At 36.0% G+C, this 23,200-nt stretch overlaps 1 protein-coding gene across 1 annotated transcript; it reads left to right on the top strand.

Annotated features, from left to right (window-relative positions):
- Positions 1-280: 280 nt before the first annotated feature.
- Positions 281-14,364, top strand: CLEC5A (C-type lectin domain containing 5A). The gene is made up of 8 exons (XM_052001421.1): positions 281-578; positions 1,414-1,520; positions 5,135-5,203; positions 6,065-6,133; positions 6,952-7,020; positions 9,466-9,602; positions 11,985-12,091; positions 13,892-14,364. Exons 2-8 carry the CDS (start codon positions 1,433-1,435, stop codon positions 14,004-14,006), a joined length of 654 nt encoding a protein of 217 aa, XP_051857381.1. The 5' UTR covers positions 281-578; positions 1,414-1,432; the 3' UTR covers positions 14,007-14,364.
- Positions 14,365-23,200: the final 8,836 nt, after the last annotated feature.

Below are 23,200 nucleotides of genomic sequence, written 5' to 3' on the forward strand. Positions count from 1 at the left end.
GTACCCCACCCACAAGCACCCATACTTCCTCAAATTTCACTGCTTTCTCACCTCAAACATCCATCTGAATGTTGGCACATTTAAATCACATATATATGTTTGTATATGTATATATTTCACGTACTGTATCCATGGCCAGACTGGAGTCATTTTTAATTTACATGAATTTGGGTTGAGTGATCTTTCATGTCATGTGGGCAAAAGCTTCCAAACCTCGCTGGTTATGCTCGGATTTTTTTTCAAAGCAGTCAGGGTAAGATTGCAACAGCATAATTCAGGCATGTGGGCCCCTTTCCTTATGCACTTGCCTGCCAGAATTTTTTTTTAAAAAGCAGTTTTGTATCTTCCCCCCTAGTTGGTCTCCTCCTTTCTTCCCACCCCCAAAAGCCAGAAGAGGAAGAAGCACAGGAAGCAAAGGATGTTGCCAAGAGCAAGAGAAGGTCTCAGAGGAAGCATCCCAACTTAGGGGAACATCAGAGGTCTGGAATCCCCCAGAGACACAAGCCCACTTGGGCAGGTGTTGGAGCCCTTTTTCCAAGCATAGCACAGCCCACGCCACCTCCCAGGGGAGGTACTGGGTAAGTCTATCTTTTTTTCCTTTATAAAACTTTAGCTTCCTTCAGAATCTTTCAGGAGTACTTTCTACAATGGAGTTAAATTTTACTTTATGGATTTATATGTCATGTTATTTGGCTTATCTACATATAGAATTGATGTAATGGTTCCTTAAACATAGTGTAATTTCCCTAACTCTCTTGATAATGTGAATTTCCATTTTTACTTTCTCTGGTAGTCTGATGACAACTTCTTGCTCTCTTGAAATACTCCAATGCATGGTCAATCTCCCTGCCTTTCATTTCACATTATACATATATACATACATATATATATATATATATATATATATATATATATATATATATATATGTATGTATATATATATATATATATATATATATATATATATATCTTAAAGATGTGTTTCTTGCAGACAGCAAATTCCTGAGTTTTGTTTTTTTATCTGTTCTGCCTCAGTTACACTTTTAGTGTTTAGATTTGAGGAGCCCAGAGTTCCAAAGTCTATAGCCACAGAGAGATTAACTATTTCAGCGGTTGGGGTATTTTTCTAGAGCCTAGACCAGGGTTACAAAATGTGAGTATACTTGGGAATAGGAGGCCATAAACTTGTTTGGGAGAGAAAGTTCCCAATCTCTAACCCCTCAAGTAGTAAAAATAAGGCCCCAGAAGCACAATAAGAGAGGAGTTTAAAGTTTCTCTGGGAGGAACAAGACTCTATGTGCACTTTGGACTGTCTCTCTTGTCCCCTACAACCTTTAGAGATCTCCATGTAGGAAAGTCCTTTTTGGAATAAATAACAATATGCCTAATAATGCTTCTCTCTGACCCATCCAGGCCTCCTACACAATTTACTATGGCCTGTCTAAACTGGCATACGGTCATCTCTGTATTCATTGTCGTGACTGTCAAAGCTGTTGGTACAACCTTTTTTCTCCTTTATTGTAAGTACTCAGTTTTATTTCTTTTATCCCATATCCCTGCCCTAGGAATAAAAGACTTAATGTTTGGTTAAGTCTAGTCCTTTACTTCTAGAACTGCCTGTGAAATTGCAGATGTCTGCACTAGACAAGACAGGCCGAGGTCAATAATATGTGGAATAAAATGTAGAATAAGAATTCAGTAAATTAAGAACAATAACATGATTGGCTCAGGTTCCACATATTGATACCTAGTATTTTCTCTATTTATCTGGGCAATTGGAGTTAAAATAGTTTGTTTATTTTCCTTTTTTGAATTTTGGAAGATCCAATATTATCTAATTATAAAACTGTATAAGGTAGTTAGGGTACCCATGTCATAGGATATGTAAGTGTTACACCAGCATGGTATAATACCAAGTATACTCTTATCTACTCAGAGTCATGGTAGAAAAGTCATCTTAACTGAGGGAGGATTTTTTTCTAAGTGTAGGAGTAAGATACTATAAATTCTTTCTTTCTCCCATACCAAAGTTTCCATTTCAAACCCACTGGAGGAGAAATGAGGAAGGAAATATTACTAGGAATAAAAACTTATGCAAGAGACAATCTTCGCTCCTTATCCAGTCTGGAAATCTCCCTGCATCTGGCCACCCCTACAGCTATAGAACAGTAAAGGCACATGCACCTTCTACTCCACTTCAACAAACTCCATTGTCTCCCTATTATCTCCAGGATCAAATATGAAATCCTCTGTTTGGCATTCAAAAGCTTCACAATCTAGACCCATCCTATAGTTCTGGTTTTCTTTCTTTTTTTTTTTTAAGTTTTTTATTTTCAAAATACATGCATGGATAATTTTCAACATTCACTCTTACAAAATCTTGTGTTCCAAATTTTTTTCCTCTCTTCCCCCTATTCCCTCTCCTAGGCAGCATGTAATATAATATGTGTTAAACATGTGCAATTCTTCTATATATATTTTCACATTTATCATCCTGCTCATGAAAAATCAAATCACAAAGGGGAAAAAATGAGAAAGAAAACAAAATAAAGCAAGCAAACAACAAAGAAAAAGGTGAAAATACTATGTTGTGGTCCACACTCAGTCCCCACAGTCCTCTCTCTGTGTAGATGGCTCTCTCCATCACAAGACTATTGGAACTGGCCTGAATCACCTCATTGTTGAGAAGAGCCTCGTCAGTCAGAATTGATCATCACACAATCTTGTTGCTGTGTACAATGTTCTCTTGGTTTTATTCACTCAGCTTAGCATCAGTTCATATTTCTGGTTTTCTTACACCTTCAGTGCAGTGACACTGGCCTTCCTGCTGTTCCTCGGAATGCTTCTCTCCTCATTTCTGCTTCCTGACTGCCCTGGCTTCTTTCAGCTCCCAGATAAAATCCCATTTTCTACAAGAAACCCTTTCTCCTTCCCTTTCATGTTATTGTCTGTATATTGATTATAACCAATTTATTCTGAACATAGTTTGCTTGCATGCTCTCTCTCCCTCATTAGACTGTGAGCTCTCTGGGAACACTGACTGTATTTGGCCTTTCCTTGTATCCTTGTATTCCTTATATGCTTAGCATAAAGCCTGGCACATAGGAGGTTCTTAAAAAACATTTATTGATTAATAAAGGAAAGGAAGAAATAATTGATTAGCAAATATTTATTGCTATTTACATGCCTGATACTATATTAATAACTGAGAGAAATACAAAAAAATGTCCTCAGACCAGTCCGTACTCAATGCACAATTTCAAGTAAGATCATAGAGACAAATATGGAAATATGTTTAAAATGATGGTACACTTGTAACCTATATCAGATTGTTTAAAATCTTGGAGAAAGGCAAAGGAGGGAGGAAGAAAAAAATTGGGAATACAAAATCTGTCGAAAATGAATGTTGAAAAGTATTTTTAAAAATCTGATCGGTAAAAAAACAAATAAGATCATGCAGATAAGGGATGCACACCCATTACAAAGATTCCTTGAGTTAGGGGATCAAAAACTGATATTAATTTATATATATATATGATTTTCATATTATTCATCCTAAATTAAGAGAGGCCATGTGTCATAGGGAATAAAGAGCTGAGCATGGAGTCAGGAAGACCTAGATTCAAATTCTTCTTCAGACACTTATTAACTGTATGATCCTGGGCAAGACATTTAAATTATCTCAGCCTCAATCTCCTCATCTGTAAAATGAGAATAATAATAGTATCTACCTTCCAGGGGTGTTGTGAGGATCAAATAAAATAAGATTTACATACCTATATAAATTTTATAAACATTATTGTTTTTCTTAACCTCTCAAGACACAGGAAATTTTTAAGACTAATTTCTGCAATGGATATAATCAGCACTTGTGGAAGAAATTAGCACACCAGGAATTCCCATACTGAGAAGACATATTGATATGAGTAAAACTTAGGACCCTAGAACTGAAAGGACTAATTCCCCCTCCCCACAACTCCCCCATACTTTCACACATATTTTAGAGGTGAAGAAATCAAAAATCTGAAAAGGTAAAAGGACTTCTCCAAGATCAGAAGATTAAAGTATTATCATTCTTCTCACTATTCCATGCTGCCACTTACTAAGTAAACTAAAACTTCCCCAGTCATATACAGATCCTCAGTGTTCCATGTTGGGTCAGATTGGAATGACCCACTCTTGGAGAATTATATTTTAGCAGAATGGCATAATCTCCTCCCCACCCCATGCAAATCTTCAAGTTGTCAGGCTACTGGGATGGGGATTATATCCAGGTCTTACTGTATTGCTGCTACTTCTATAGAAACCTAGTTTCTACAGAAGTGAATGTAAGCTCCTTGAGGTCAGGGACAATTTGTTTTGTCTTTGGATTCCCCAAGTCTAGGGCATATTAGATACTTAATAAATTCTGGTTGCATTGGATAGGATTGAAGAAGAAAAATCCCAACCACCATCCCCATTCTCAGATTCCTTCAATGGGAATCTTTAATTTGAACCAAAAAAGAAAAAACAGTCTTCTTTTTCTCATAGGAAGACTTTGCCCTACATTTACTCTAGAACAGCAGAAAAACTTAGAATACTTATTGTGTACAAATCCAGCCTCCCAAGCTGATTATTCTCAAATTGACATTTGGCTCACTCAGAATGGGAGGAAGTCTAAAAGAGTTATAGAGTCTAGATCTGTCATATATTGAAATGTGGCCATGACTGACAATGGTATTCACCTCCCCATCCAGGATAATTTCATCATTCTCCTCTCTTCCCTTCCATTTTTCTTCATCTATAAGACCTACTGCCCTGTCTGGATAGGAATAAGGATATGGCCAGCCATCCTTGTGTGGCAAGTGGAAGAGGAACAGAGAAAAATGTATTAGCGTCTCTGGCTTGTCACAATAGTATCCCAACTGAGTCACAGTCTGCATTAATCCTTTGACTAAAATGAAGAGACTTGAGCTGTTACCTTTAAGAGAGACAGAAATAGAAACAGAGAGACAGAGACACAGAGAAGCAAAGCCACAGAGACAGAGAGAAACACATCATACCCCAGAGTCACATTACTGAAATCACTGGTGAAGAGTTTTTCTGGGGTGAAGCTTGTTTCTGAGGTGAAGCTAACAGCCAACTCTGTCTCCAGTACCACAGATATTCCCTCCTGTCCTTGAAGAAAACTTCAACTCTACCAGCACAGAAAGAAGCACAACAGGTAATGTCTCTGTCCATGGACTGGCCACTTAATGGACTCCCATTGTACCTTTCCTGACATTCTTCTTCATTGATTGTTGAGTTTATTCCTGCTTTTGCCCCACCTCCCTTATCATCTTCTTTTCCTTGGAAAAGTGAGAAATTTGGGTCTAGGAGGGCAATTATGAATCCAAGTCAGAAGTAATGAGACTCTGAACTAAAATAAAGGATGTGTAAAAGAGAGAGGAGGATGGATAGGAGAGATATTTGGAGGTTAATCAAGTCCAGTGGGCACTCCTGACATGCTTATTCCAAGATAGGACAGAAAGTTCCAAAACAAAAAATGGATTCTTTTCATCAACCACTCTAAAGTAATTTATTTAAAATAAAAAGAAAGAAAAGGTGAGAGAAACTTGAATGTGTTTATATGTGCCAGGGAAAGAATCTCTAAGATAAGGAGAAATGAAAAGACAATATATTGGGTCTACTAGAAATAAACCCTAGGCTTAAATTTGGGATGCTAGACATAAAACTGGAATGTGACATAACTAGAGGACCAAAAAAAAAAATCAATAAATGATAATGTGCTATTGACTGGTAAAGCACAGAGCTGAAGAAATTCAAAGAAAAAATGTGACCTGAGTGATAATGAGACTTGTGTCACCCAGAAAATCTTTATTATAGAAGCCAATTCTTGAGATGGGCTTTGAAAACAAAAGTTCTTAGGATTTTTGAGTTAGAAAGACATTAGAGTTCTATCTCTATCGAATGAAGAAATTGAGGTTTGTAGAAGTTAGTAACATCTCCAGGGAAACATGGATTAAAAAATAGGAGAGTTCACAATTGATCCTAGGGCTAAGATCAACAACTGTTCTATTTACAGTGCTGTGGACATCTCCCACTACCTTTGAAGACAATTTCAAATACTCCACCACTGAAGCCAGCAGAATTGGTAACATCTAGAGAAACCATCCCATCAATGGTCCGGCCTTTTGGCCTCTCTTCCTATTGTCAACTTCATGATATCCCTCTCTCCTAATTGTACTGTCACTGCTATGTATATTTTCAAATTTCTTTCTCTCTCCCCTCCCTTGCTCTTTCTTCTCTTTCCCCTCTCTCTCTTCCTCCTTCCTTTTTTTCCTTTGTCCCCTTTTTCCTTCCATTTCCTTCTCTTCTTTTCCTAACTTCATTCTCTTACTCCTTGGCACCCAATTTCATCATTTTTTGAATATTCACTAGGAAAAGGACTCTACAACTTCAAGTGGATATGAAATCTAGCCTGAATATTTTCAGTGACACAGACCAGCTACTACCACCATGTTCCATGTTTTTCCCCTTTTTTGCCATTTCAAGAGCATCTTTTGTATCCTCAGCCTTGTGAACCAGGCTTGATGTTCCATTTGTCAACAGTTGACCCTCCCTGCTATAGCAAGTGCCACAGGGGATACAAAATAAGTACAGTCCAAGCACTCGGAACACAAGGCATAATCATGCAAAATAACTGTAGAACACAAAACCCAGTACCCCTAGAAAAGTTCTGGGGAAATTCAAAGAAAGATTGTGGATGGGACCAGTGTGGATGCTTTCTTGAAGGAAATGATTCTTGAGCTGGCTTTTGAAAAATCATATTTAGAGCTGGAAGGGACCTTAGACTTGTTTTACAGATGAGAACATTGAAATTCAGAAAGGTCATATGTAGGAAATAGGAAAGCCAAGACTGGAGCCTTGGTCTTCTTCAGGATCAAAGCCAACAACTGGTTTTATTTGCAGTTCCACAGACCTCACATGTCACCTCTGAAAGGAACTCCAGATACCTCACCACAAAGAACAGCAGAGCAGGTAACTTCTAGGGGAACCATCATGCTTACCTTCAATGGTCTGCATTGTAGATGAGTTCTTACTATTCCCTTTCTGTCATCCTTTTCTCCTACTGATCAAGTTACTCCCAACTCCTGTTTTTACCCTTTTCTCCCTTCCTCCCTTTCTTATTTCTTTCCTTCTTTCCTTCCTTCTCTCTATTTTTCTAACATTATTTTTCTTGCCAGGGAAGAGAGAGAGATTTTATACCTTACTAGAACAATATTTTCCTCATTCCTCCTTTCTCCCAGAGCTCTTTGACTATTTGTTATTGATGATTTGAAAGTTTTTCTTGGGATAATCAAAAATCACATGATAGCACCTTAAAGTTCACAAAACACTTTGCTCAAAACAAATATTAGTCAAGTCAACAAGCATTTATTAAGAATCTATTATGTGGAGCAGTTAGGTGGCACAATGGATAGAGCATCAGCCCTGAAGTCAGGAGAACCTGAGTTCAAATCTGGACTCAGACACTTAACATTTCCTAGCTGTGTGACTCTGAGCAAGTCACTTAACCCCAATCACTTAACCCCAATTGCCTCAGCCAAATAAAAAGAAAAATCCATTATGTGATGGGCTCCATGATAAGCACTGGAAATACAAAGAAAGGTAAATGAAGCTTCTGCTTTCAAAAAGCACACAATCTGGTGATGCAAATAACTATGAACAAATAAGCTATAGACAGGACTACTATAGGTAAGCTTAGAAGGAAGAAAGTAATGTTAAAGGAGATTGGGAAAGCCTTTTTTCTCTCAATAGAATTTTATTTTTTTCTAATTACATGTAAAAATAGTTCCAATATTCATTTTTGTAAGATTTTGAGATCTTATTTTTTCTTACTTTTCTTTTCTTACCTTACCTCCTCCCTCCCCAAGATAAAAAGCAATCTGATATAGTTTATACATGTACAAACATTTTAAGCGTATTTCCACATTTGTCATGTTGTGAAAGAAAAATCAGATCAAAAGGGACAAATCTACAAAAAAGAAAAAGTAAACAAACAAACACAAAAGGTGAAAATAGTATACTTTGATCTGCATTTAGTCTCCATAATTCTCACTCTGGATATGAATGATATTTTCCATTTGGGAAAGGCTTTTTACAAGAGCACATTAGCTGGGACTTCAAGAAACCTAGAAGACAGAGTTGAAGAGGGAAATAATTAATAAAATAGTAATTTTACTATTTAGGCATTTTACATTTGAGGAAATTGAGGCAGAGAGAGATTAAACTGGTTTACAATAAGTAGCAAAGTCAAATATCAAGCCAGTTTTCTCGATCGAAGTTCTATGCTAGCTTCACAGTACTATAGAGGTACCACGCTGCCTATTAAGGGATAGTAGATCTGATTATGGATGAGAGAAGTTTAAAGATAATTATTTGATGACTTCTTGAACTAGGGAAATATTTCTATTCCCTCATCAACCAATCTCTCTTTAATCTCTTCCTTTTGGCTTCCATCTAGAATGTTCTATTACAACTATTCTCAATGTCATCAATGACCTCCCTATAAAATATAATGGACTTTTCTCTGAACTTATTCTGTTTAATCTTTCTGTCGCATTACAAACTGCTTCTTCAATATCTTTCCCCCTTATCTTTCCAGACTCTTAACTATCCTTTTCCTTCTCCCTCATTTCTCCAACCTCTAACAAAATCTCCTTTCCCCTGCCTTCCAAAGACATCTCCACTTGAAGGATCCATGGTCACTTCAAATGCAATCTTTTCAAAAACCAAACTCATTATTAAGCACATGAAAACAAATTCCCTCTTTTAAATGATTAATGTCTGTCAATAACACCATCATTCTTAATCACACTTCTTGGACTCTTCCTTTCCCTCAATTTCTATAGCTAATCAGTCATTAAATCATTTTGATTTTCTGCAAAATGCTTCTGTGATCTGTGATTTTTTTACTATCCCTATGTAAAATCAAGTCCTTAGTACATAAACTACGGGTGGGGCGTGGGGGGAAGCTTTCTAATGTAATTTCAGGTTCTGTGCCTTCCATAATGATGGACAAATATAGAGATAAACATATCACTTTCAGATTTTTTTAGATGCTGGTTGATGGGGTTAGGAGACAATAATATAAAATTCAACACATATCTAACAAGCACCAAATAGTAATGTGCAAAGCACCAAATACTAAAATTATCATTATTCTCAAGAAATCCACAATTTATTTTAAAAGTTAAGACAGAAATACAGAAAAAAGTTAATACAAAATACATACAAACAAAAAGTTAATACAGAAATACCTACAATAGCAAATATGTGCCATAGGAATGGTATGACTTTTCCTTTATTTGTTCCCTATTTGTTTTATTCATCCAATTCTTCATTATCCTAATGGATCATCCCCTTTCCAAATGACTGCTTTTTGATAGTCTCCCTATATCTTTTTTTTTTCTCAACCTCCAGTCTGCCCTATTCGGTGGGATCTTCATAAGGGGAGATGCTATTTCTTCTCTACCAATGAAGGAAACTGGGATGATAGTCGGGACCAATGCATGAATGAAGGGGCCACACTGGCAGTTATCAACAACATAGAGGAGCAGGTGAGAGCATCATGCTAGAAGAGGAAAAGAACACCATTCTAGATCCCTAGCTAGAATGGAAGTACTTTCTTTTGGAGTAGGAATGAGAACTTCCTCCTCCATTTGGTGTACACACCAGCTTCAGTGTGTGGAGTGATACTTACAGTGCTTAACCTTTTTTTTTTTTTTTTGGTAAGAAAGACAGTGACCCTGGAATTTTAGGGGGGCTGTGACCAGTTATTTGTAGGAAGTAGGAGAGGCTTCCAGCTAAAACTGGAGATGAGGAAGAAGAATGTGAATCAGAGAAGTCATTTGAGAGCTACATGGTATAGTAGAAAGAATAATAGAATGGGTGGATGAGAGAACACTTTGTTTCAATGGTCATGAAGATGATCAGATATTAAATTTGCCAAGGCCATCCAATGCCATTACTAGTTTTTATTTTGTCTTGGCACGGAATTTTGATGACTTTGGATGTGAGAATGAGACTGATGACTTTGTGCAACTTAACCTCATTTAAATCTAATTCAGTCATAAGTCAAGACATCAACCCATGTTGTCATTGTTCCTCTTCAAAAACAAAGCCTAAATAGCAGCAACAACTTTTCTTGATAAAGTATATTTGCTTTGCTTTCAAATATTGTTTTGCTTCTTCTTTTATTTTTTTTTCTTTTCTCCAGGGAAAAGAAAATAAATGCTTTTTCATTTAAATAAAGCAAAAACAGAATTTTTAAAAAGAATATTAACTAATCCCATTTCTAACAGTTACTTCCAGTGAGACCATGAGCAAGTCAGAATTTTCTAGGGCCTCTGTTTTTTTTTTAATCCGTAAAATGAGAAAGTTAGAATAGATGGCCTTAGGGCCCTATAAGCTTTTAAGTTGATTCTACAATTTGATTTATGCTTACTTCAGTCTATAAGTCAATAAACATTTGTTAAGCACTTACTATGTAATAGGCATTGTGTTAACTACAGCTGATACAAAGAAAGGCAAAAAGGCATTCCTTAAAGGAGCTTATGGCCTAGTGGTTGAGACAGGAAGCAAAAAACTATGTACAAACAAGCAATCTATAGAATAAGTTGAAAATAGCCCAACCAAGGAAAGGGACTATAATTTTTTTCCTCTATATTTATATAGAAAAATTTAGAAGAAATAAATTATTATGAAGAAATTGGTTAGCAAAACTTTATTTTTTTATTATAACTTTTTATTGACAGAACATATACATGGGTAATTTTTCAACATTGTTAGAAAGGGATTAGAATTGAGACAGATTGGGAAAAGGTCCCTGAGGAAGGGGGATTTTAGCTGAGACTTGAAGGAAAATAGAAGAGGTAGAAATAAGGAGGGAGAGCATTTCAGAATGGGGAGGTCATTCAGTGAAAATAGATTTGGGAGACGAGGAACAAGAAGGCCAGTGTCACTGGATCAAAGACTACTTAGTGTTGGGTAATATAAAGTATAAGAAGACTTGAAATGTTGAGGGATGGGAGGTAAGAAAGTTATGAAGGGCTTTGAAAGTTTTTATTCTATACTTCCCACCTCCTCAAAAAACAACCCTCAGAATCATTGATCACAGGTAGGTATTTTCAGTGTCACTGGGGGCCTTTAAAAGGGAACCAAACGATCATTTTGGGCAACAAAGTGGCTCTAGACCTGCCATCAAGATCTGAATTCAGATCTGAGCTCAGAGAGCTACTAGCTGTGTGACTCTTTGCAAGTGATTTAACCTTATTTGCCCCAGTTTCCTCATCTATATTTACTTTGAGTCAGTCATTTACCTCTCTAAGCTGAGTCTTCATCATCTATAAAATAAGTGTGGCCAGATAACCTCTAAGGATCCTCCTAGCTCTCATTATATGAACCTAAATTATATACTTGTATTCAATATATATTTAAGTTACACCGAGATCTCTTCCCTCATTTTACAGATGAGGAAATTGAGGTGCTGAGAGTTTAGTGACTTGCCCATGAGATGACTAGTCAACAGCAGACCCAGGATTTGAAGCCTGTTTGCAGTATATTATCTTTTTTTTTGAATTATTTGCAAATTTTTATATCACTCCACGCTGTCTTCTTTTAGGATATATACAGAAAACATAGATTGACCCAGAAAATAATGTCATTGCTTGTTTGTTGCTGCTCCTTGGTTTTTTTTATTGTTTTAGTGGAAGAGGATAAAGATATCAAGATATTTCAAAGTAGTGTTGTTTTTGCTATTCAAGTGGTCTGAATTATTTCTGATTTGGCTTCTATACATTATTGATCTCTTTCATTTGTGGGTAATTGAATTGAACGTAAAATGAAGAAATAGCCCCTCAGTGTATCAGGGACAGTCACACCTATGGCTTTAGTCTAGGACAGTGAGAGTTGTTATTAATGTATATTAATTTCCTTTCCAGAAGTTTCTCCAAGATAGAGCTGGCGTAGAGATATATTTCATTGGCCTTCGATTCCAGATTTCACTAGGAAGTTGGCAGTGGATTGATGGCTCAGAATTCCTGATCAAGTAAGTTAGACAGACTTTAGGGATTCCGTTTGACATAACACAGGAGCATGATCCATGATTCTTCTATCAAGGACTACTGAATAGACATAAAATTGATTCTCCTCATTCTTCTGCCTGTTCTCCATTGCCTTACTAAACCCTCTCTTACTGGCCTTTTCCTCCAAGGTCCTATAGACACATCATCTTTTCCAGAGAAGGAATCTCAGAAAAAAAGATGTAAAGGGTTTATCAGAGATGAGTCTTTTGGTTAGAAATTATTGAGTTTTAATGATATCATTCCCTACAAATGAATCAGGGCATGAATGAGAATATTTCATTGTAGCTATCAAGAGGCTAAAACATATAATATGCTAGAAGTTTATGAGCCAGCATGGCACAGTGGCAGAGGCATTTATTAAGCACCTACTATATATATATATATGCACATACTATGCTATAAGCTAAGCCTTATGCTAAGAGCTTTTCAAAAGTATCTCATTATATCCTCACAATAACTTTGGGAATTAGATGCTATTATGATTCCCATTTTACAGTTGAAACTTGAGAAAGACAAAGCTTAAGTGATTTGCCCAAAGTCATATAGCTAGAAAGTACCTGGGATTGGATTTCAATTCAGTTCTTCCTAAAGTGGGCCCTCGTGCTGTTATTCACTATCCCACCTCTCTGTGTCAAAGATCAGAGGACCTGGGTTTAAAATGTCTATTTCTATGACCCTAAGCAAGCTCCTTGATTTCAGTTTCACCATCTTAAAATAAAAGGATTGGATTATATTACATTTAAGGTCCATTCCAATTCTTATATCTATGTATTACCACCCACAAATAGCTGATGTTGACCCTTACACCTCTCTGTATTATGTACTTTACTGACTAGCTGCCCCAACCATAGATGTCATTGGAAATTTTAAAGAATTTATTGTTGGGGCAACTAGATGATTCAGTGGAGAGAGAGCACCAGCCCTGAAGTCAGGAGGACCTGAGTTCAAATCTGGTATCAAACACTTAGCACTTCCTGGCTGTGTGACCCTGAGTAAGTCACTTAAACCCTGTTTGCCTCAGTTTCCTTATCTGTGAAATGAAACTGAAGAAGGAACTGGCAAACCATTTGCCATTATCTTTGCCAAGAAATCCCCAAATGGGGTCACAAAAATGGAATGGAAACAGATTGATGGAAAAAGGAGATTACTTTGGAGTTTGGAAAACTTTTCAGGGCAGCACAAACTTAAGTGAGGTGCTACAATAGCAAGAGGTAGATAAGATCACAAGGGTCCCCTAGTTGATGAGAGATTTGGTTGCATAAAGGGAGAAGAAAGCATGCCAAAGACAAACCTTATTCCTCTTCTTTCCCTATTTTCTGTTCCATTCCCTTGAATACCTTTGCAAGGACCCCAGAGTTAGTCTAGGATACTTCTATATTTTAGCTACATTATACATAAAAATTGGCTTTTTTGGAATATTCTAGGAATCTACTCACCATTTTTAACATGAAAATGTATTTTGATACCTAAACAATGTTTAACCATCTTTGAGAATGCTATTCATTATACTTTGAGCAAAATTTATCCATGTGTACTGAGAAGGTAAGTTTTGAGCCAAATTTCAAAGTAGATAAGGGCCAAGGATTGTTGGAAAGGGGAGGAGGAGGAGAGGAGATGGAGATAAATTTTAGTAGAGTAGCCTGAGCAAAAGATTACCAATGGGAAAAACCAAAGAAAGAGACCTAGTTACTATCCAAATCTAGATCATAGCTCTGGTTCCTCCTCATGTAACTATCCTGACCTTCCCTTTTTTCTCCACCAAGCCATCTAAAACACTTGCCAAATTTTGACTGTGGGACCATAGGGCTTGATCCTGACGTGGACATGGCATCTTGTGAGACTCCGCATCGATGGATATGTGAGAAGAGGGCATTATAACACTCCTACAATTTTGGCACAGTTCCCTATGGTGAGGAGAAAGGGACATACCCTCCCACACCCCCCCTCAAGGCCATTGGGGAACCCTCAACTGGGGATGGGCCTTTCAAACCTCCTCTTCACTCAGTGGAACACCTATGTTCCTAAGATAACACATCATCTTCTCTCAATCCAGAAGAGCTGGCATTGATTAGAATCAGAAATGCCCAGGACTTCAAAAAAGAGATTTGAAGTCAGAGATTCTTGAAAACAAGTTCAATAGGTGCTATCTCTCTGTACATTTGGTCACCCTAAGCTTATGTACTTTATTTTGGTATATTTTATTTTTTGATTAATTGATAAAACTGTTCCACACTAATTGTGTTGATTGAATTATAGGAAAAAATTACTTTCATCCTTTTTTTAGGTCACTAGAACTACAGAAATCCAATTATTCTGCAGAGGCCTGAGGTGGAAGAAAAATCTTTGCCACAACAGTTCTGAAATGTGGCCTATTAGAAAGAAAAATTTCATTTAGAGTGATATGAGATTTAATTATGTATACTATCTCCCTTTACACCTGAAATATTTAAACATTCTTTAAAATCTTATTGTATAGGTAGATAATTATTCTAAACAGATCCAGCTATGAACATACACACACACACACACACACACACACACACACACACACACGCATTTCAACACACTGACTTATTGGGTAAAAGGGGAGAGTTGAGACAATCAGGGTTAAGTCACTTACCCAGGATCACACAGTTACTAAGTGTCTGAGACTGGACCTAAGGGGTCCTCCTGACTCCATGCTGGGGTTCTATCCACTGAGCCATCTAGCTACCCCTACATGATTGTTATTTTTTTAACTATTAATTTCCTCGGACCAAATCCAGAAAGGGAAGTTAGGAAAACAGGATGCAAGTGGCCACAATAAATAGGTTTGTGCCATACCGAAGTGTCCCAACATCCTCACTATACAGTGTGTACAATAGAAAAGTAAAGCTAAGAATTGAAAGGGACCTTAGATAACTGAACCCACTTCTATAAATGTGCTCAGAAATCACGAAGCACTAGAGACCAAAGCCTGATTTATTGTCTTATCTTGACTTTAGAAAGTAATAGAGAAAATGTTCATAGAGCTACATTACATTTAATAGTGTGTCATCTTTCAGAGAGCCATTAAATATTCACCAACAAATTCTTGTGTATAACTATTATGTGAGATAGTCACCTGAACAACTTTGTTTTACATTATATTTGTACTGATTAGAAATATCAACTTGTAGCTTTCATTTGTAGACCATAATGTTTCCTCCTAAAATATGAAACTTGATGTAGTTCAATCAAGTCTCTTTCTTCATGTCCCATCTTTGAGGGCTTCCTTGGCAAAGACACTGGAATGCTTTCCTTATCCAGTTCATTTTACAAATGAGGAAACTAAAGGGAAAAGAGTGAAGTAACTTAACCTAAAATCCCTTAGCTAATAAGTGTCTGAGGCTAATGAAGATATCTTCTTGATACCAAGCCCAGGACTCTATCCACTGTCCCCTCAGTTACCCCAATATGAGACTGGTCTATTCTTTTTACATTATAATCTCTCAAATATTTATAAATAGCTTTCAAGTCTTCTTTTAGTCTTATTTCTTTCTACTTTTATTTGTAAGAATAAAAGGCTTTGTGTTATTTTCTCCTCCAAATAGGTTTGTGAAGCTGTGATCCTGATTTATACCCATATTGTTGATGATGTTCCATCTTTTCAGTCATGTTCAATTTCTCATGACCCTATTTAGGATTTTGTTGGCAAAAATAATAGAGTAGTTTGCACTTTTTTCTCTTTCTATTTTGCAGATGAGGAAACTGAGGCAAACAAAGTTTGTCCAGGGACACAGCTAGAAAATATCTGAAGCCATATTTGAACTCAAGTCTTCCTGACTCCAGGCCTGGCACTCTATTCACTGTGCCACCCAAGCTAATCCCTTTCAGCACATAGGCTAATCCAACCAGAGGTCCCTTTAGCATATAGGGAATACTGAAATTTGTACAAGGATCCCAGGAAGACAAATGGTGATTTTTTAAATGGAATTGTACAACATATTTCTTCAGGATCACTAAACACATAGGACATTTGAAATTTGTCCCAGTGGATCCTTGCCACTCCATTGAGAAATTCCCTCAGCTAACAATGGGAAAAAGAAGTTTAGTCTAAATATGAAAGAAAGCTGAAGGGCATATGGGAAAATTGGGACACCAATGCATTGATGGTGAAGTTCTGAACTGATGCAATCATTCTGGAGAATGCCCAAGGAGCTATAAAGCCATGCATATCTTTGACCAAGTAATAACATTACTACAAAAATAATTTTAAAAAGGACCTACATGTATAAAAATATTTATACTAGCTCTCTTTGTGGTGGCAAAGAATTGGAAATTGAAGGAATACCCATCAATTGGGATTGTGGCGTATTTTTCTTATTTTCCAAAAGCTTTTGAAAAACTTGAAAAGACATATGAACTGATGCAAAGTGAAGTGAACTAGAATCAAACACCATCATTATCCCCATCTTATAGAAAAGAAAGCTAAAGTAGATAGATACTAAATGAATTAACTTGGGTCACACAGCTAGTAAATGTCTAAGACTGGATTTGTGCTCAAATCTTCCTGACTCTAGTTTTAGTTTTCTTTTCATTCATTGAGCTTACCAGGGGAAGTCTTCAATTTGGAGTTCTGGAGGAACAATCTGTTAGAGATATTGTAGAGAAAATTTAGGTTGGGCTATGTGATCTCTGGGTTCTTCTACTCTTTGGTTCAGCCTTCTATTCTACTTACTATTCCAAACACATGACTTTTCATCATGATTTTCAACTGGCCCTCCCCTTTGTCTGTAATGTATTCTCTTCATCTTTACTTATTAGAATCCCTAGATTACATCAAGACTCATCTCAAACACCATCTTATGCAGGGAGCATTTCCCAATGTTCCCAGCTACCAATGCCTTCTCCCCCCTAAGATTGACTCCCATCTATTCTGTATATAAATTATACATACTTTGGGGTTTCTTTCTTTCTTTTTCTTTATAATTTTATTGTAATTCTTTATTTTTATATTAATTATATACAATATTTATATCATATTAATTATACATAACATTTATATATAATATATTTATATTATTCTTTATATCCTCAAAACTAGTATGGTATCTGACACAATGCTTTCTATTTGATTGATCCTGTGATTTAATATCTATGAACAGAGAATGAAAACTAGCATTTTAGCACCAAGATGCTCTTATGAGATTACATAATTTCAGAAGCTGTTACCCATTATGATGAAGGAAGCAGATGCATAGATATTCTAAAACAATGCAACATTCCACAGGAATTTGTTTAGTTTTTGGAAATTATTTTATGATTTTCAATCAACCAACTAATCCATTAGTCAGTAAGTATTTCTTAAATACCTACTAAATGCTAGGTGCTAGAGATACAAATAAAGATACAAATCCCTATTTGCAATGATTTACATTGTTTTTCATGATTTTGTGGTTTTATTAGCAATAAATGTTAAACCTGTACACACAGGTTGGGTTGCAGCAAAAAGTTAAGGGGAGCTTAAAAATATATAGCAAAAAACTGAAAACATCTTTAGCTGATGCTACAGGAAATATATGCTTTCCTAGAGACTTTTACCTATCTCCTTTTAATATGGGATTTTCATGAAAGAAATATGAACTGTGGGGACTGCAAGGGTCCTAGAAAAGAAAGGAAGACTTTGGATGTATAATCTCATTCTCTGCCAGACAAATAACATGAGATGTCTTAAGGAGGAATGAATACTGTGAATTGTTTGCAGAGATAATCTTTGGGTTTGAAAATAATATCACTATGATTACACATGGGCCACTAAATGTATTTGTCCAGAAGAACCAAGTCAACTGTTTTAAATAACATGGCTTTTCCTTTCAGATAACGAATTTTACTATTCTTAATCTTACCCTCTCTTACCTCATCTGATTGATACATTGACTGAATTTAACCAAATCAGCTGTCTTTGGAAAAAAAATAAGCAAAACATCTACCCACAGAATTGTATAAAATTTTATTTAATGATATTTTGAATTGCCCTGTGCTTGCTAACTTCTATTCTGGCAAATTATGTGGGGGGGGGGGAGGAGAGAGGGGGAGGAAGAAGAGGGGAGAGAATGAAGGAGGGAGAGAGGGAGGAAGAAAGGGAGAGACAGACACACACACACAAAGAGAGAGACAGAGACAGAGAGACAGAGAGATAGTGAGAGAGAGACAGAGAGAGAAAGGGAAGGAGAGAGAGAAAGAAAGGGAAAGAGAGACAGACAGACAGACAGACAGAAGACAGAGACAGACAGAGAATGTTTATATCTATTAGGAATGGAAGGCAGGAAAGAAGAGGTAACATTTCATTACAGGTCAGAATATGATCATTTCTCCAGAGACACCCAAACTATGGAATAGAATGTGATGCAAAAGTATATATTAATCTATAAAAGTATATAATAATGTCCCAAGCAATCTGTTAATTACTGGGGATACAAATAGAAGATTGAGACTATGCCTGCTTTCAATGAGCTCTAATTAAAGGAAACAACACGTGAAAAATGTCTCGTGTTTAAATTTACTTCATGTCAGAAAGAAAGGCTAAATAATAATTTGGCTTCTGGCAAGGAAAGTTTTAATTCATTTTGAATCTTGGGGGCTCAAATGAATTGTTCTTCCTCTCCTTCATGTGAATAATTTAGGTCCAGAGCTGATTATCTATCTATCTATCTATCCATCCAAAAAGGAATACTGTAAAGCAAAATGCATATAGGAGGGTAGGCCATCTTCACTGAGTCTTAAAATAGAAAAGATGAAGAAATAAATTGAGTGAGTACACTAATCACAAAATTATGCATTCTATCCAATAGAATTTCTCCTATTTGAATTTAAATAGTTTCCATACTATGCTCAGTTCTTCATGAACAAAAGGAACATGATCAGAGTTTTTATGTATTTATTTGAACAGGATGAATTTTATTCCTTAGTCATATCCCTTCTTCAGGCTAATGAAGCTTGATATTATTCTAACCTTTTATCATAGGACCTTTTTCCCATTATTTTTTCCATATCTGGACTCATTTTACTTTCTTCATTCTTTTGAAAATATGATTATTAAATTATATTTATGATTATTTGATTATTATATGATTATTAAAATCAGGTATACAATGACCCTCAAATTGATTTGCTTAATGCTGAGTGCAGTAGAAAGATTATATTTAGACATTTGAATGTCATATTCCTTTTAATACAATTCAGTATTACCACTGACTTTTTTTCTCACAGCATAGGGCAGAAAACAGCAGAACTTACCTTAAGGAAAAATTTCTGGATGCTAAAGATATAGTAGAAAATATTGATGTAGATGCTGATAAGGAACTGGCTATCCTTTGTTGCCCTGAATCTTGTCATTGTGGATGACAGTAGTTAATACCACTTCTAAAAAAAGAAAGAAATGACAGAGTATCAGAGGCCTACTTCTAGCTGAGAAATTCTTAGTCATTTCAGTCAGAACATGCCTTAGTGTGCCCCGGAAAGATGAGTATCCAATAAAAATCCAAATACTCATTTGAATCCCAGTTCTGCCACTTTCAAAGATATAGTCACACATATAGTCTTGTACGAAGGACTGATGTTGCCAGAGCCAGTTTTCTGTTCTGTAAAATGAGGAGTTTGCCATTTTTGAAATAGGGACCATATCTAAGGTCTTTTAAATATCTGAAAGTTTCATAACCTAACAAAATGGCCCAGTAATCAATTAATGAATAATTAATTACCTAATAAGGTGAGGATCACTTTAAATCCACCCTAGTGACCCTCACATCATTCATCCCCTAGTAGATGCATCCCAAGGGGTGTCACAGGAAGGACTATTCCTTTAGTCTCATTTTCTTAGGGATTCATTATTCCCTTATATGCCTAGAAAATTGAATTTCCAAAACAAAGAAGAATGGAGGATGATTGGCTGCCTAATATACATTCATACATCATTTGGAATATCAGCACTTTGGTTCCATGAAAACATAATGTTAGATGAAACATGGCAAGGGGAAGTTAATTCCATCAAAACAAAGTTATGATGGAATATATGTTCTGAATTACCAAATTAATACTATAAAAAAAGAATAATGTAAGTAGGAAGTGTCTTAGTATTCTTAGGTGATAACTATCTGTGCAACACTAAATTGCCTGTTGGATTTCATTTATCATAGTATGGGTATCATCTTTATAAGTCCCTCTCCCTCCATTCTATATTTCTGCTCAGATTCATATTCAGGTCTCTCTGAAAAACAAAGAAAGAAAAATAAAAATGAACGCATAATAACATTTATTATGTGTGCTTGAGCATTGATGGCACTACAGAGAGGTGTGAAAGAAAATGGTTCTGTTCCCATCTTGTAATATTTCATAACTTCAAGAGGAAAAACAACACAAACTTAAGTAACTTTTATTAAGAACACTTGAGAGAATAACTATTTAATGACTATTACTTTACCCTCCTCCCCAATACCACCTATCACCATCAGAAATGACTTTCATAAGTCCTTGAATAATAGTATAACTTGAAAATACTTATATTACTCATTCTGTCTTACGATTGTTATGTAGTTAGTACACATTTGTGTATGTGTCGTATCCATCTTATCATAAGCTCTTATGAGATATCCTTTATAATATCCTCCCTGGATTAAAAAGCATTATTGAATATTTAATAATTTAACAATGGTTATGGAGAAAATGAATGAATGAATACTTTAATTAATCTAATGATTCTTACCAAAGTTGAAATTAATGCAGCTTGAATTAGTTAGATTTTGCTATTATTAGATATTAATATCATCATAAGTTAGGTAGCACAGTGGAGGAAATACCCAGCCTATCTAGGATCAGAAAGAAGTTCATGTCTGGCATTAGACACTTCCTAGCTGTGTCACCCTGGATTTAAGTCATTTATTTTCCTCAGTTCCTCATCTGTAAAATGAGCTGGAGACCTCAGACACTCGCTACTTACTAACCAAGTCACTTTATCCCAATTGCCTCATCAAAAAAGAAAAAGAAAAAAAAAAAGAGAGAAAGAGAACTTAGAGCTTCATCATGAAATTCTAGAGAGAGGAGAGTATGACCAACAATGACAGTCTAATGTAAAAAGATTTTTTTTTTTGTTTCAAACATTAAATTAGTTTGCAACTCATTGAATCATATAATCACCTAGCCATGATTTCTTTAAATTTTTTCTAATCATGATCCCTTTTCACTCCCCAAATTTTTATATGACCCCAAATATATAAAATATACAAATCAAATCTTTTCTTTAGCTAGACAATTGGGTTTAAGTGATTTACACAGGGTCAAACAGCTAGTAAGTAGTAAGCGTCTGCTATTGGATTTGAACTCAGGTCCTCCTGATTTCAAGGATAGGGTTCTAGTCACTGAGCCATCTAACCAACCTCCTCTGTTTTTCTGTTTGAAAAATGTGGTATAGACTTTATTATATGTTTTACTAAGATCTAAGTAAATAATATTTACATCATTCCCCTAATCTCACTTTAGTAACCCTATCAGAAAAAGATATAGTTTAGCATTATCTGTTTTTGTTTTAAGTTAAAATATTTCATTCATAGGTATTTTTTACACAGTGTATCTTAATATCTCAAACCCCTACAAGAAAGAAATCTTTCTTGTAACAAAGGAAAACATTTAAGAAAAAAAAAAGAATGACAGAGCAACCATATCTGATAGGATATGCAACATTCCACATCTCACTGGTGCAGACATGAAGTGAAGAAAATTAATTTCAAGGTATAGAAGAAGGAATATATCAGAAGCATAAAGAAAACTCAGATATTTCCTCCCCCCAAAAAAAATCAAAAATAATCTCAATAATTTCTGAGCTGTAGCCTACTTTTCCATTTGTTCTCCGTGGAGCCTGACTCAGTTCACTTCCCTGGAAGTTTAACACAAAATGAGATATTAGTAGGCCATTTAGCAAAAAGAAACTTATTCACTTAACCATAACAGGAAAAAGGTATTCAACAAGGATAGGATATCCAAAGTTGTTTCAGCTAAGCAAAGCTTCTTTGCCTGAGCTACATATTGTTGTCATTAGCCAAGCCACAAAGCATTTGTTTTGCCTTTGAATTTGTGAAGGCAAATGGTCAACCTGTCAAAATATTGTAATTCAGAATCCTTATTTTTCTAACTTAAAATATTAGATATCTCCCTAGATATGAAACACCTGACTCAAAATTTCATAATTGTGCCATTCATGCTTTCATCTAAGTCCCTAATATAAATATAAGACCAATAGCAGAGCCTTTCCCTAGATTACTAGACAACTCCAAGTTGACATTCATCTATTAATCAATATTACTTAAATACAGCCATACATTCATGCCAGAGTCTTTAATTCTGTCAATGAGACTAGTATGGAATACTTTGCTGAATTCCCTTCTGAAATCCAGATATATCATAGTGGGGGTAATAGTGGGGGAGGATTCGGAGAAGACAAAGGAGTACGTCAGAAAATTCCAAGATCTCCAGATTTTCCCCACAAACAAACAAACAAAAAATTGTACTTCTGGGAGAACATAAACCCATGAAACAAAGACTTGGGGCAAAATAGGGCTCTTTTGGGACAAACCGACACCAAGAAAGACCCTCAGCCCCAGTTTGAACAGTGTGAAGTGCAAACACCTCCACAGACAATTAGTGGGGAGCCTTGAAGCTAGCTGAGTTGGGCTTCAGCCTCATTTAGAAACACAGGAACTTTCACTTCCCCAGCCACATACAGAATCCAGGAAGACTGAGGGAACCTTGGCTGATTAGAAACGCTAGGCCCAGCTGTGCTGCAGAGGGTGGGAGGGAACCAGTTTTTCTGGTAAGTGCAGAAGCAGGGGCAAGGGTGCTGCTGGCTGCTGGCACTTGCAGGAGGTAGAGGGCTCTTGGTTTAAGGTTCAGGTCAGAGGAGAGAGCTAAAGTGAAGCTAGAGGTACCATCTCTTCCCCCTTCCCCCTCCCCCAAATTAGAAAAGGTTACACAATTAAGTTAAAAAAAAAAAGAAAGGGCAAAGAAGAAAAAACTCAAATTTACAATGGAAATAGGGAAGACATCTTCAAAAAAGAACTCTG

Source organism: Antechinus flavipes, chromosome 5 (genome assembly GCF_016432865.1).
Source record: "Antechinus flavipes isolate AdamAnt ecotype Samford, QLD, Australia chromosome 5, AdamAnt_v2, whole genome shotgun sequence".
NCBI lineage: Eukaryota > Metazoa > Chordata > Mammalia > Dasyuromorphia > Dasyuridae > Antechinus > Antechinus flavipes.